Source organism: Eschrichtius robustus, chromosome 8 (genome assembly GCF_028021215.1).
Source record: "Eschrichtius robustus isolate mEscRob2 chromosome 8, mEscRob2.pri, whole genome shotgun sequence".
NCBI lineage: Eukaryota > Metazoa > Chordata > Mammalia > Artiodactyla > Eschrichtiidae > Eschrichtius > Eschrichtius robustus.
The window spans coordinates 79,004,035-79,017,816 of record NC_090831.1 but is presented as its reverse complement, the minus strand read 5'-3'; the positions used below and the strand labels follow the sequence as shown (position 1 = coordinate 79,017,816).

General features: G+C 37.9%; 1 protein-coding gene and 1 long non-coding RNA gene across 2 annotated transcripts in view; one reads left to right on the top strand and one right to left on the bottom strand.

Moving 5' to 3' along the window:
* SPMIP4 (sperm microtubule inner protein 4) overlaps positions 1 to 1,912 on the top strand; it is a 37,504-nt gene extending 35,592 nt beyond the window's left edge. The window contains exon 10 of the mRNA XM_068550013.1: positions 1,087 to 1,912. Coding sequence (XP_068406114.1) covers positions 1,087 to 1,890 — 804 coding nt within the window. The 3' untranslated portion in view covers positions 1,891 to 1,912. The remainder of the gene's footprint in view (positions 1 to 1,086) is intronic.
* The window catches only part of LOC137768481 (uncharacterized), a 95,901-nt gene that overhangs the window by 78,520 nt on the left and 3,599 nt on the right, over positions 1 to 13,782 (bottom strand). The window contains exon 2 of the long non-coding RNA XR_011074753.1: positions 10,022 to 10,133. This is a non-coding gene — a long non-coding RNA (uncharacterized lncRNA). The remainder of the gene's footprint in view (positions 1 to 10,021; positions 10,134 to 13,782) is intronic.

Below are 13,782 nucleotides of genomic sequence, written 5' to 3'. Positions count from 1 at the left end.
CATCTAGATTCTACCATTAGCATTTTACTATACTTATTTTATCACATACTTACCCATCTCTCTATCACGCCAAAGACCCATAAAAACACTTTATTTTTTCTGCCTTTCAGTGTAAATGGCAGACATTCGTATACTTGAACCCTAAACATTCAGTATGCAAATCATTAATCAGAGTTCAGTTAGTCTTTTAAGGTGAAATATACATTCAATACAATTGTACAAATCTTAACATTCGATGAGTTTTGACAAATGCATACACTTTCGTAACCCGAACCCCTATCAATATATTGAACGTTACCATCATCCCAGAAAGTTCCCTCATGCCCCTTCCAAGTCAACTCTTCCCTCTTCCTCCTCCCCCCGCCCACAGACATATATCTATTAATAGCTCTTTAAATACACTCACTGCTTTTGCAGTTACCAGACATGATTGAGTTCAAAATATTTATAAAACATCTCAAAAAGAAGCCCAGATAGGACAAACCCCCCTCAGACCAGTGTTTCTCCAAGCATAACACATCACTGGCCTTAGCATCACCCAAGATGCTTGTTAAGAAAGCAGATTCCTGAGCCCTACTGCAGACCCTCTGAATCACAATCTCAGAGGACCAAGCTTGGGAATCCCATTTTCTGCCAGCTCCAAAGCTGATTCTGATTCAACCGAGGTTTAAGAACCCTTGCCTTGGCCTAATAAAGAAGGCTTTGGCTGAGATTTAAATAACTGCACGTAACTTTTAACATCATCTGTTGGTGATGGGCATCATCATCATAAAACATCATCTGGTTTATTCCAGTAGTTCTTTTATATCTTGGAAAGTTTGAAAGCAAAGAGTTCCTACGTGGAGGAATTTCTCTATAGCGAAGTAAAAATGTGCCCTTTCCTTATAAAAACATGTGTTTATTAGGATCCAAATTTCAATGTCTTTAAATAAACATCAAAGAACATTGCAATGTATGCTCGTACCCATCATATGTTTACTCAGACAGTGAAAATGGGTATGACTTTTGACCTGCCATTTGTGGCAGTATCCTGACTATGCCAGATCTATTAATTAATTGATTTTCTCTTTTATCCCGCCACCACAGCAAGAAAAATTCCATCCTGCCTTAAAGCCCACCAGACCCTTGGAAGGACGAATTGCCCGACTGATTCAGAACCGACGTCCTCTGGAGGCTATTGTCCAGCAAAGACCACCTTCCTGTCCAGATTGTACTCCTAGAGTTTTGTGTGCTTTTCATACCTTTGTATCCAGTTCTACAGAAATGATGGCTCTGAGTGATAACATACCTGCGGGTGTGACTCATAAAAACCAGGAAATTGAAGACAAGATTAAGGAAGAACAAAGCTTGCTATCTACCTATGCACTCCCATCTTGTTATCCAACAAAAGATCTGGCTAATACTTATGACATAAAACCATTTCCAAAAATCACAGATACTGAAAAGACAGAAGATTTGTACTGGAGACAGCTGTCATTAAAACCCCAACCTATACCTTACTGCAACCCAGACCATTACATTCCCTATGAACATTTAAATCAGTATAATATGTGCCAAAACCCCGTTAGCCTTAGTAAGCCTAGCATTTTACAAAATAAACCAGACTCAGGAGCTTCCGATTTAGAACATTTTTTAAGTAAGCCAGAACAGTTGACCTTGAATATGGAAAACGGTGAAGAAACAAGACCTATTCTGTGTTGGATTCCTAGAGCTGGAGTGGCCAAGCCTCAGACCGACCTGCTGGAGCTTAAGAACACTTTGTCAAAAACTGGTGCACAAAAATGTTTCCATAAATCAATTCTAGAAGACTATAAAGACCTCAGGGATAAAGAGCATTCAGGGAAGAAACACCAATTCTATGGCCATAATTCCTATTATTTCTATAATTGAGATATTCATCCTTCCCTTCAAAACCCAGCTTCTTGCAAGGAAAGAAAAAAATATAACAATTTCTTCCTCATTGCTGGATTCTGTTTTCTGGAGAAGCCATAATGAGCTTGTTAATGAGGTTTATGTTTTCAGGAACTTAAGATCTGGTCAGAAGAACCCAGAAAAGGTGATGTTCTGACTTCTTCAAAAGTTTAACCATTTGGCAATAAAATATTAGAACCAGAAAAATTTATAGTCTTTAATCTCATTTCAAATTATACACCAAGGAATTTTTCCAAAATCATGATAAACAATGTGTATGACAAAGTTTTACAAAAAATATTTGAAAAAAACTCAAATTCCCAATAATTGACAAATGTCTATACAAACTATAGTGCCTTAATAAAATAAATATATGAACACTGTCCCTATATGTAAATGTTTGTACAAAATAACATTAGGTACAAAGACAAAACCTAGTTAATTGAGGGACAGGCTGCTCTACAAACTACATTACCTTAATAAAGTAAATGTGTGGGCCCTATTCCTTTATGTAAACATGTGGACAAAATAAGTTAGTAGAAAAGACGAAACCCAAAATGCTCTGCATGCACGCATTCTAAGTTGGATGTTTGTTTTCCTTTAACCTTCTGATAGAGAAACATAACCATTTCTTTTATGAAGAAAAAAATGATTTCATTGTGAAGACGTAGCAATGGCTTTAATTAGTAACTGATGAACTCTGTGGCAAGAAAGGATGGTGTCTTAGTCTGTTTGGGCTGCTATGATGAAATACCATAAACCAGGTGGCTTATAAACAACAAACATTATTCTCACAGTTCTGGAGGTGGGTAAGTCCAGGTCATAGCACTGGCAGATTTGGTGTCTGGTGAGGGTCTACTTCCTCATTGACAGGTGTATTCTCACCACAACCTCACATGGTAGAAGGGGCAAGGGATCTCTCTGGGCCTCTTTTATAATGCCACTAATCCCATTTGTGAGGGCTCGGCCTCCGTGAACTAATCACCTCCCAAAGACCCCTACCTCCTAATAATCTTGGGGGTTAGGATTTCAATATATAAATTAGGGGGGACACAAACATTCAGACCATAGCAGATGGTTTGATATCAATTATTCTAAAGCCAAATATCATGATTTTTTTTTTTTAATTTTTGGCCACACTGCGCAGCATGCGGGATCTTAGTTCCCTGACCAGGGATGGAACCTGCGCCCCCTGCAGTGGAAGCGTGGAGGCTTAACCACTGGATTGCCAGGGAAGTCCCTAAATATCATGATTTTTAGAAAGTGTCCACCAAGAGTTTAGTTAACCCCTAAATGTGAGTCAACTCATTTACTATGCCAAGAGGTACATTTTAGACACAGTTTACCATGGAAAGTTCATGAGGAATTTCTATGAGTGTTCTGTTGAGATTTTTTCTAAATTTTTGGTTTTGTTTCATGACCAACATGTCGTTTGGTTACACCCTCTTTACAACTATTCTGGGCTAAAATTATGGAATTTTTTCCAAATTTTATTCTACAGCACTAGTTATATTAGTTATATTAGGTATTGTGGGAAGTAAAAAGTTACATGATAAAATAACATTGGGGAAAACTGGGGGCAAGAAAGCCAATCACATGACTTAATCACAGGATTCTCCATAGCCTTTAACATGTAAACATATTTGCAAATGTCTAAAGTGAGGGGGATAGAGTGCACATGTTTCTCAAACTAATCTGATCCTTTTATCACAGAGCATATCATCAGACTAGACTCCCAAAGAAAAAACTTTGGAAGATGCAACTCTGCAGTATAGGAATTTGGAATTTTAACTGAACATTTTTCCCTGGATTGCACTGGGGCACAGGGTTGCAGAACTGCATTCTGACTACGGGTATTCACTCCATCCACCTCTATGCAGAAGAGATGCAACCTTCTCTTCAGACATCTGTCCTAGACATCCTCCTCAACTCTCATAAGAGGTTGTCAGCTCTCCTCCTAACTCTGCTGGTTGTTAAAGCTAATGGATCTGGCCTCATTTGGCGGCAGAGAATATCTACACTCCAAGTCTTGCTCATCATAAACTCAATTTTGAAAAATCTTTATGGAGGCTTCCAGATTTAGATTGACTCCATGCGTCTAATTTCACTCACTCCAAAGAGCACATTAAAACTACAGGAAAGTTTTTTGGCTTCGTTTTTCGTTTGTTTGGTTTTTGTTGTTTGTTTTTACTGTATTTTGTTTTTGTTTTATCCAAAGCATAAACTAGCCAGGTCAGTTGGGGGAGCAGAGCTGGGACACTAGGAACATTTTAGAAAGGAGATGATGAAAGATAGATCCTTGCTGGCTAAAGACACTAGAACCCTATACTGGCAGTGGGCAAAACAGCCCGGTTTATACAGCAGAATCCTCAAAAGGCTCTGGAGCTCAGTATCAGGAGTGACCGTGTCTGGGAGTAAAGGCAGGGGGTAGGGCAGGGATAGAGGGTTGTTAAATTAAGGAAGATTGGGTGAAAGCTAAGACACAATTGATTCTTAGAATCTCTCCCTGCCCCACCCTACCCCACTCCCCAGTGCTAGACAAGTGCCCACCCTGATAGAAGTCTGGAGGGATTATTTTCCAAAGAAAGGTAAAAAAGAGTATTCCTGGTGTGGAGAACACCAGGCATAGCTGAGGACTGGATACTGTTCTGAAAACAGGGGAGTGAGTATTTGTATCAGTCAGGGTCCCAGCAGGAAACAGACCCTCAAAGGATTTCACTGAGGGGAGTTTAGCAAAAGGACCCCTTACAAGATGTGGGCAGGGTTAAGGGAGACTCCAATGAGGTTCCCAGAACTAGCAATTGTAAGACCACTCCCATCCCTTCAGGAAAAGGGAAGGGCCCACTGTTACAGTGCCTCCCACTAGCCAAATACAACCAGAAGTCAGAAAGCAAGGGGACCCAGGTGATGCAGTCCTTAGATAACAATGTCCTAAGGCAAAGAAGGGGGAAATGGATCTAGAGAGGCAAAAAGAGGACAACCAGCACAGTGACTCCTGAGGGCTGAGAGGTGCAGCTCCCTTCCCCGCTAGGCTACCAGAAAACTGACAGACATCAGCTCTCCAGGAGAAAGAGTTACCAGCTAAGGTTGAACAAGGCAATGCTCTCCCTTCTTGTCTCAGCTCTCATATTGTAAACATGTGTCCTTTTTGCAGTCTACTTCTTGCCACGTTTTTTACATTTTGTGCCCTTTGTTGGTGATTTTGCTGTGTAAAATGGCCCAAGATAGTGCATGTGCACTATTCCTAAGTGCAGGAAGTCTGTGATGTACCTTACTGAGAAAATATGTCTGTGCTTCATTCAGGCTTGAGTTCTTAGACTTGACACAAAAAACATGATCGATAAAAGAAAAAACTGACAAATTGAACTTCATCAAAATTTAAAACTTCGGCTGGTGAAAGGATGAAAAGATATGCTATAGACTGGGAGAAAATATTTTGCAAGCCATATATATAACAAAGGACTAATATCTGCAATTTATAAAGAACTCTAAACATTCAACAGTAAAATAACAAACAATCCCGTTAGAAAATGGGCAAAAGACATAAAGAATCATTTCACCAAAGAGGATACAATGGCAAATAATCACAAGAGAAGACATTCAACATCATTCATTAACCATTAGAGAAATGCAAATTAAAACCACAATGAGATATCATGACACATCTATGAGAATGGCTAAAATAAATAGTGAAAACACCAAGGGCTGGTGAGGATATGGAGAAACTGAATCATTCAAACATTGCTAGCAAGTGCTGGAAAATAGTTTGCCAATTTCCTAAAAACTAAACATGCAACTTCCATATGATCCATAAATTGTACTAATGGACATTTATCCCAAAGAAATGAAGACTATGTTCACACCAAAACCTGTACATGAATATTCATGGTAGCTTTATTTGTAATAGTCCCAATTGGAAACAACCCAGATATCATTTAATGGATGAATGGATAAACAAATTGTGGTATATCAATACAATGGAATATTATTTGGCCATAAAAAGGAATTAAGTTCTAATATATGCTACCACATGAAGGAACCTTGAAAACATTATACGAAGTGAAAGAAGCCACAAAAGACCACATACTACATGATTCCATTGATACAAAAATCCAGGATTTAGTAAGCTATAGAGACAGAAAATAGATTAATGGTTGCTTAGGGCTGGGGGATTGGGGTGATATGAATGGGGGGATAGAGGGGCAGAGGAGTAATAATTAAATATATGAGGTTTTCTCCTTGATGTAATAAAAATGTTCTGAAATTGACTGTTGTGGTGATTACTCATATCTCTGACTATATTAAAAATCACTGAATTATATAATTTAAATTGTATGGAATGTGAATTACAGCTTAATAAATTATAAGGTTAAAAAATAAATTTGTGAAGGGATTACAAACTTCTTTGAAACACAATGAAGTATCTGTTAACTGAAGGGAGAATACTGAATTGAAATGGGTTCCCTGATTTTAAAGGGGATAATAGAATCCCTGGTTAGCAAAAGCCAAGCTTACCACTAACTTTCAGAGGCAAAATAGGAATGGCTACTGTAATAGGCAGCAGGATGGGAGGGTAATCAGAGCAGTTTGATACAGAAGGATGTTGGGCACTGGTCAATTGCTCTTGGGTTACTCAGGATTGAAACAGACAAGCAGCACAGTAAGGTCTATGTGCTGTGTATAACAAAAAAACATTAAAAGTAAAAAGGATCCAACTTGAGTCACCAAAACAGAGTCATAATCCCTTGCCAAAACTCAGGTCAGAATTAGTTCACAATTCCTGGGCATGATTAATGAGGGTGAAACTGATTAATGAGATGAGGAAAGACCCAGCAAATAACAAGTATCTATTCTAAATCTTCTACCTAACCTTTCACAAAGATCCAAGGGATAACTGTGCACTGCAAAAAAGGAAATACCTATTCATTTCAAGACTATTAAGCAATGGCTCTTACTAATCCCTTTAGACCCAGAAGACCACTGTGAGCCACCAGTCAGAGGAGGGAGGCCAAGTTTACTTCTTGATGGAGCTGATAAGAACCAAATTGTAATTATTTCCCCAGTTCTTGAGTGTGTCTTTGGAACAGATAAACTCAGCAACTGGCAGAATCCCTTCTTTGGCTCCCTAACCCATAAAGAAAGAAAAGGTCAGTGGAAGTATCATTGTAATAAGGAAGAACAAATCTGACTCCATATTGGATCTGTTTCTTTTACTTTAAGCTTTGAATTCTATTGCCATTGCTACAAGTTAATCACAAAAGGGATGTTGCCTATAAGCTTAAATTATACATGATGGCATACATCTGAGAATCCTGCCTCCCATGTAATGAGCGTTAAGCTAAAATTTTTTAGTGTAACAACAAATTGTTTTGCTCACAGGAAACATCCTGACCAGGCCTATCTGTGAATGGCTGCAGGCAGGAAGAAATTAACACATCCCCTCCGGAGTCTGACCAGAACCAGGACTTTACCCCCTTCCCTTTTAGTATAAAAGAAGCCTGAATTCTAACTCAGGGAAGATGGTTCTTTGGGATACTAGTCCACCATTTTCTCTGTCTGCTGGCTTTCTGAATAAAGTCGCTATTTCTTGCCCCAGCAACTCGTCTCATGATTTATTGGCCTATCATGCAGTGAGCAGTATGAACTTGGACTCAGTAACATATTGAGCACCCTCTCTCCCCAAAATAAAGTTAATGTCAAATCTTGCGGAAGGGGGTGAGGAAGGCACACTAGTATCAGTGCCACCATCCAAGACTTGAAAAATGCAGGGGTAATTATTCCTGTCACATCCCATTTAAATCACCTATGTGGCATATTCACAAGACAGATGGATTTAGGAGAATGAGAATATATTATTTTTAATTTAATAAGGCTATAATGCTAACTGAAGCTGCAGTTCCATATATATATGTAAGTATACTCTTTTTCTGTCCTCCAAAAGAATTTATTAGTTACTGGGATTATTTCTTCCTTAAATGTTTGGTACAATTTATCACTGGGGCCATCTGGGCCTAGAGTTTTCCTTGTGGGAAGACTTTAAATTATGGATTCAATTTCTTTAATTTTAAAGAATTTTTTCTTTTCTGTTCTTTTTTTAAAATATTTATTTATTTGGTTGCACCAGGTCTTAGTTGCAGCAGGCGGGCTCCTTAGCTGTGGCTCGCTGGCTCCTCAGTTGCAGCATGTGGGCTCCTTAGTTGTGGTATGAGAACTCTTAGTTGCGGCATGCATGTGGAATCTAGTTCTCTGACCAGGGATCGAACCCAGGCCCCCTGCATTGGGAGCGTGGAGTCTTATCCACTGCACCACCAGCGAAGTCCCCTCTTTTATTTTTTTAAATAGTATTATTTGTTTGCTCTTTATTCCTATGTCAGTTTTGATAAATTCTACTTTTCAAGGAATTTTCATTTGATCTAAATCTTCAATAAAATAATGCTTATTTTTTTTCAGTGTCTACATGATTTGTCATTTTTCACATGAATTTTTAGTGCCTTTTTTCTTCATCTTTCTTACCAGACATTTATCTGTTATATTAGTCCATTCTTTTACTTTCAAACATTCTTATGCTTTAGATACACTTTTGTAAAGAGCAAATATTTATTTTTGGAAAAAAAAATTTTTTGGAAATCGTTTGTCTTAAAACTATAGAATTAGACTTCCCTGGTGGCACAGTGGTTAAGAATCCACATTGCCGATGCAGGGGACACGGGTTCGATCCCTGGTCTGGGAAGATCCCACATGCAGCGAAGCAACTAAACCTGTGCGCCACAACTACCAAGCCTGCGCTCTGGAGCCCATGAGCCACAACTACTGAGCCCACGTGCCACAACTACTGAAGCCCGTGCACCTAGAGCCTGTGCTCCACAACAAGAGAAGCCACCACAATGAGAAGCCCGCGCACCGCAACAAAGAGTAGCCCCCACCCGACACAACTAGAGAAAGCCCGTGAGCATCAACAAAGACCCAATGCAGCCATGAATAAATAAATAAATGCTTAAAAGAAAAATAAAACTACAGAATTTAGGGAGTTCCCTGGTGGTCTAGTGGTTAGGATTTGGCGCTTTCAGTGCCATGGCCCGGGTTCAATCCCTGGTCAGGGAACTGAGATCCTGCAAGCCGTGTGGCCTGGCCAAGATTTTAAAAAACAAGCAAAACAAAACAAAACAACAACAACAAAAAACTACAGAATTAAGTTCATTTAATATAACAACTTATCTAATTGGGTTCTACTTTACCATCTTACAATATGGTGGGGGTTTTTTCCTGCCTGTTTAAGTTATTTTTCTCTTTTTCTTGTCTTTTTTAAAAAAATTAAACACCATTTTATTTTTCCCATTACTTTGAAAATATACGATTTTAATATGATATATTACCTTATTAGTTTCCCTAGAAAATAGGGAATTCCCTGGCAGTCCAGTGGTTAGGACTCATCGCTCTCACTGCCAGGGGCCCAGGTTTGGTCCCTGGTCAGGGAACTGAGATCCCACAAGCCGCATGGCCCAAAAAAAAATGAAAGAAAGAAAGAAAATATACCCTCTTCCTGGATAATGCAAGGATCTTAGAATATTTCAATTCTATTTACTTTTCTATTGACTTATATGCTATTGCTGTCATGTATATATTTCAACTACAAAGGACATTACTATTTGACCAGTGTTCATTTGGATTCAACCACATATTTACCTATTTTATTGCTGTTAAACACATTATTGACTGGAGACATATTAATACATCTTTAGAGAGTGATACAATTAACATCACCATGCGAAGTTGTTAGAGCTTAACATTTATCAAGGGTTCATTATACAACTTGTGACTGTCGTTATCATTCACATTTTGCCCCATTAGGTTTTTGTTCCAACCTTGTGTATATTATAAAATAAATTTTTCAAAAATGACACATCACAAAATTTTGAGTGAAGAAGAAGTTTTCAGTGAATTTTATGCAGATACTTTCTCTGATTGTCTGAGCAACATATATACTAATGTCTCAGAAGATGATAGTTCTTCAGAATATAGTTCTGATTCCGACGATGTGAATATTAGGCCAAGAAAAAGACAAAAAACCTTAGTGATTGATTCTGATGTGGAAAGTGAAAATGAAACTCACGGTGCTAGAGAATGCTCCTTTGCTTCCACAGAAGAGTGGACTGAAGACAACATTTCACGAAAATTAGAAGACTTTACAGGTGTGTCAGGTGTAACTATTGAATGTAAATAACCTGCAAAGTGATAGTGAAATAACAGAATTAATTTTTGGCCGGCCAAAATAAAAATCGCCGGTCATGGGCATTAGTTTATGCAAAAATCCCCTGGTCAATAATGAGTTAATCTCGGGACTTCCCTGATGGCGCAGTGGTTAAGAATCCACCTGCCAATGCAGGGGACATGGGTTTGAGCCCTGGTCTGGGAAGATCCCACATGTTGCGGAGCAACTAAACCCGTGCGCCACAACTACTGAGCCTGCGCTCTAGAGCCCGCAAGCCACAACTATTGAGCCCACATGCCACAACTACTGAAGCCCGCGCACTTAGGGCCTCTGCTCCGAAACAAGAGAAGCCACTGCAATGAGAAAGCTGTGCACCACAAAGAAGAGTAGCCCCCGCTCACTGCACTAAAGAAAGCCCACGTGCAGCAATGAAGACCCAACACAGCCAATAAATAAATAAATAAATTTATAAAAATAAATAAATAAAATGCCAATACGATCATGTATTAAAAAAAATGAGTTAATCTCTAACTTTGTCTCTGATCTCTCAATCTGGAATCATTCTCCTTTTGTCTAAAGAACACCTTTCAGAATTTCCTTCAGTGTGGATATGCTGGTTGCAAGCTCAGTTTTTGTTTGAAATGTCTTTATTTTTCTTTCATTCTTAAGAGATATGTTTGCCAGATAAAGAATTTAATTTGACAGTTATTTTCTTTCAGTACGTTGAAGCTATCCATATACTGTCTTCTGGCTTCTATTGTTGCTGTAGAAAACTTAACTGTCTAAAAGGTCTTCGAATGTGTTTTTCTCATTTTGCTTTAAGTTATTATCTTTGTCTTTGGTGTTTTACGGATTTGGGAATCACAGGGTTTCTTGAATCTCTGGACTTACATCTTTCAAATATTGCTTCTACCCCATTCTCTCTTCTCTCCTTCTGGGACCCCACGAAAAGTACATTATACATGATCACTGTATCCTCTTAAAATTTTTTTTCTTTTTTTTGTATTATATTTTTAATCTTGTATTCTCTTTTGTTTTTTATCAGTTCCAAAATTTCTATTTGATTCTTTTTCACATTTGTTATGTCATATTTTTTGAAAATATACTTTCCAGTTCCCTTCTAAAATTTTCAGGCCTGGCTTTTATCTCTAGAACATAATAAACAAATGTTTTATAGTCTGTCTGATAATTCCAAAATCTGGAGTCCCTATAATCTCTTCCTTGCTTCTGCTGGCTCTCACTCATATTATGTATCTAGTTATCTTTCTTTCTTTGCTGAGCACTTTATTTTAAAACTTTATCGTAGAAATAATTTGAGATCTAGTCTGATTTTATCTTCTTCCAGAGAGAATTTTCATTTGGTTCTGCCAGGTGGCTGAAGGCAACAGAATTCCTTATTCCAAATTCAAAATTTTAGGTTTCCCTTGGCCAACCAGAAAAGAAGTCAGGCTACAGACCTCGTAAGAACTGTTTTCCTTCCAGTTCACCCTCACACCCAGGGTGTAGCCCTTTGAAATGCTGACCTAATGCAAGAGTTGTTTACCAGGTACCAGGTTCCACAACCTCTGCAAGAGCTGAATTGATATTATAGAGATATAGGTAGATTTCTAGATAAATAAGCATGTGGCTATATCACCCACTGTGCCCAGTGATCTCTGCATCATAGTATTTACACACTTGGGAAGGTCCCTCCTACATTGTACCAGGGTTAGTCTCTGTGACCAATGGTAGAAGTGATGGTATATCATAAGATTATAAAAGGTTATAAAAGACTGGCCTCTGTCTTGGGGTCTCTATCTCTCAGTCTGGGGGAAGCAAGCTTCTACAGTGTAAGCAGTCCCATCCAGAGGGCTTCAGCCAAGAGCCGACAAGGAACTGAGGCCTGACAACCATACAAATGAGCTTGGAATTGGATTCTCCAGTCCTATTTGAGCTCTCTATCCAACAGTTTGTGACTACAAACTCCTGAGACCCTGAGCCAGAATCAGAACACAGCTGAGCTGCTTCCAGATTCCTGACCCACAGAAATTGTAAGATGATAAATATGTTTGTGTTTTAAGCTGCTGAGTTTTAGGGTGACTTGTTATGCAGTAGATAACTAAAACACCCAGCTTTTCAAATTGTCTTCAGCAAAGAGTTCGTCTGCATTAACTACTTTGTTGTTCCTGGAAGCAGAACTTTTGACATTCTGTTTATTTTTCTCCTTCCCTAACATCTTCAAGATTGGGTAAATTTTTAAATTCCATTTTACCTTTAAGTGTTTCAGAAGTTATACACTCTATTCCTATCCATTTAGTGGTTATGCTTAAAGTTTTAACATGACTACTTCAAGAACAATATACTGAACTTAAAACTAAACTCTGATCATACTCTCCCATCTTAAATGTTATAGTGAATATTTTAACTACTTTGGCTTTTACTTTCCAAATTAGACATTTTTATTTTTTATACAGTTAATGTTTTCATTAGATTTATCCACGTATTTACTTTTTTCACCCTTCCTTCTTGAATTTCAGGCTTCCTTTGGGATAATTTTCTACCTTTTTTGAAGTACATTCTTCAGAGGTTTTTCTAGTAAGAATCTGTTGGTGATAAACTCTCTGCTTTTCTGCAAATATTTTTGCCTTCATTCTTGAATAGAAGTTTAGCTAGATACATAATTCTGGCTTTACACCTATTTTTTCAATCAGTTGGGATGTTAAGGACTTCTATTTTTTACTCTACTGTTTTACTTTACTGTTCAGCTACTCTACTGACTTCTGGTTTTCATCGTTGCTATTGAGAAACCTGTTATACGTCTATTTGCGATTTTTTAAGTAGATAGTATTTTACATCTGATTTTTTTTTTTTTTTTTAATTTTTTGGCCGCACCGCATGTGGGATCTTAATTCCCTGACCAGGGATCAAACCTGTGCCCCCTGCAGTGGAAGCACAGAGTCTTAACCACTGGACCTCCAGGGAAGTCTCTATACCTGATTATTTTAAACACTTCTCTTTGTCTTGAGGGTTCTGATGTTCCACCAACATGTGTCTTAATGTTGATTTTGTTTATCCTGCTTGCATTCATGTGCTTCCTGAATCTGAGACTCATGTCTTAATCAGTTTTGGAAAATTCTCAGACACTATATTGTCAAACATAGGTCTCTCCCCAGTTTTCTCCACTTTATTGTTCTGGAACTCTAAATAGACCTCCTTGTTCTATCTTTCCTATGTCTTAACTTCTCTAATTTCTCTTTTCTATAGTCTACCATTTGTTTTCTATATTACCTGTAGTAATTTCTTTATATCTACCTTCCAGTTCATTATTTCTTTCATTTGTGTCTTTTTTTAACCTGTTTTTAAAATGTGCTTTGTGGCCCATTCTTTTGAGTTTTTAATGTGGGATGGCTGGCCATATTTATTTATTTTATATTTTTTAAAAACCAATTAATCTATAATCCAATCACTCAAATATTATCTAAAACCTCTACCTATATACTCCTCCTCATTCCATTCCCTGGCCTGCTCTCTCAGAATTACATTATGTATTTGTGTTTATCATTTCCTTTAGTTGTAGCTATGGCTTAGATTTGCTTGTCCTTGAATTTTCTATAAAGCTTATCATACTATATTAAGTTTATTTCAATGATTATAACTTTCATTTATCGAAATTATCTTTGGCT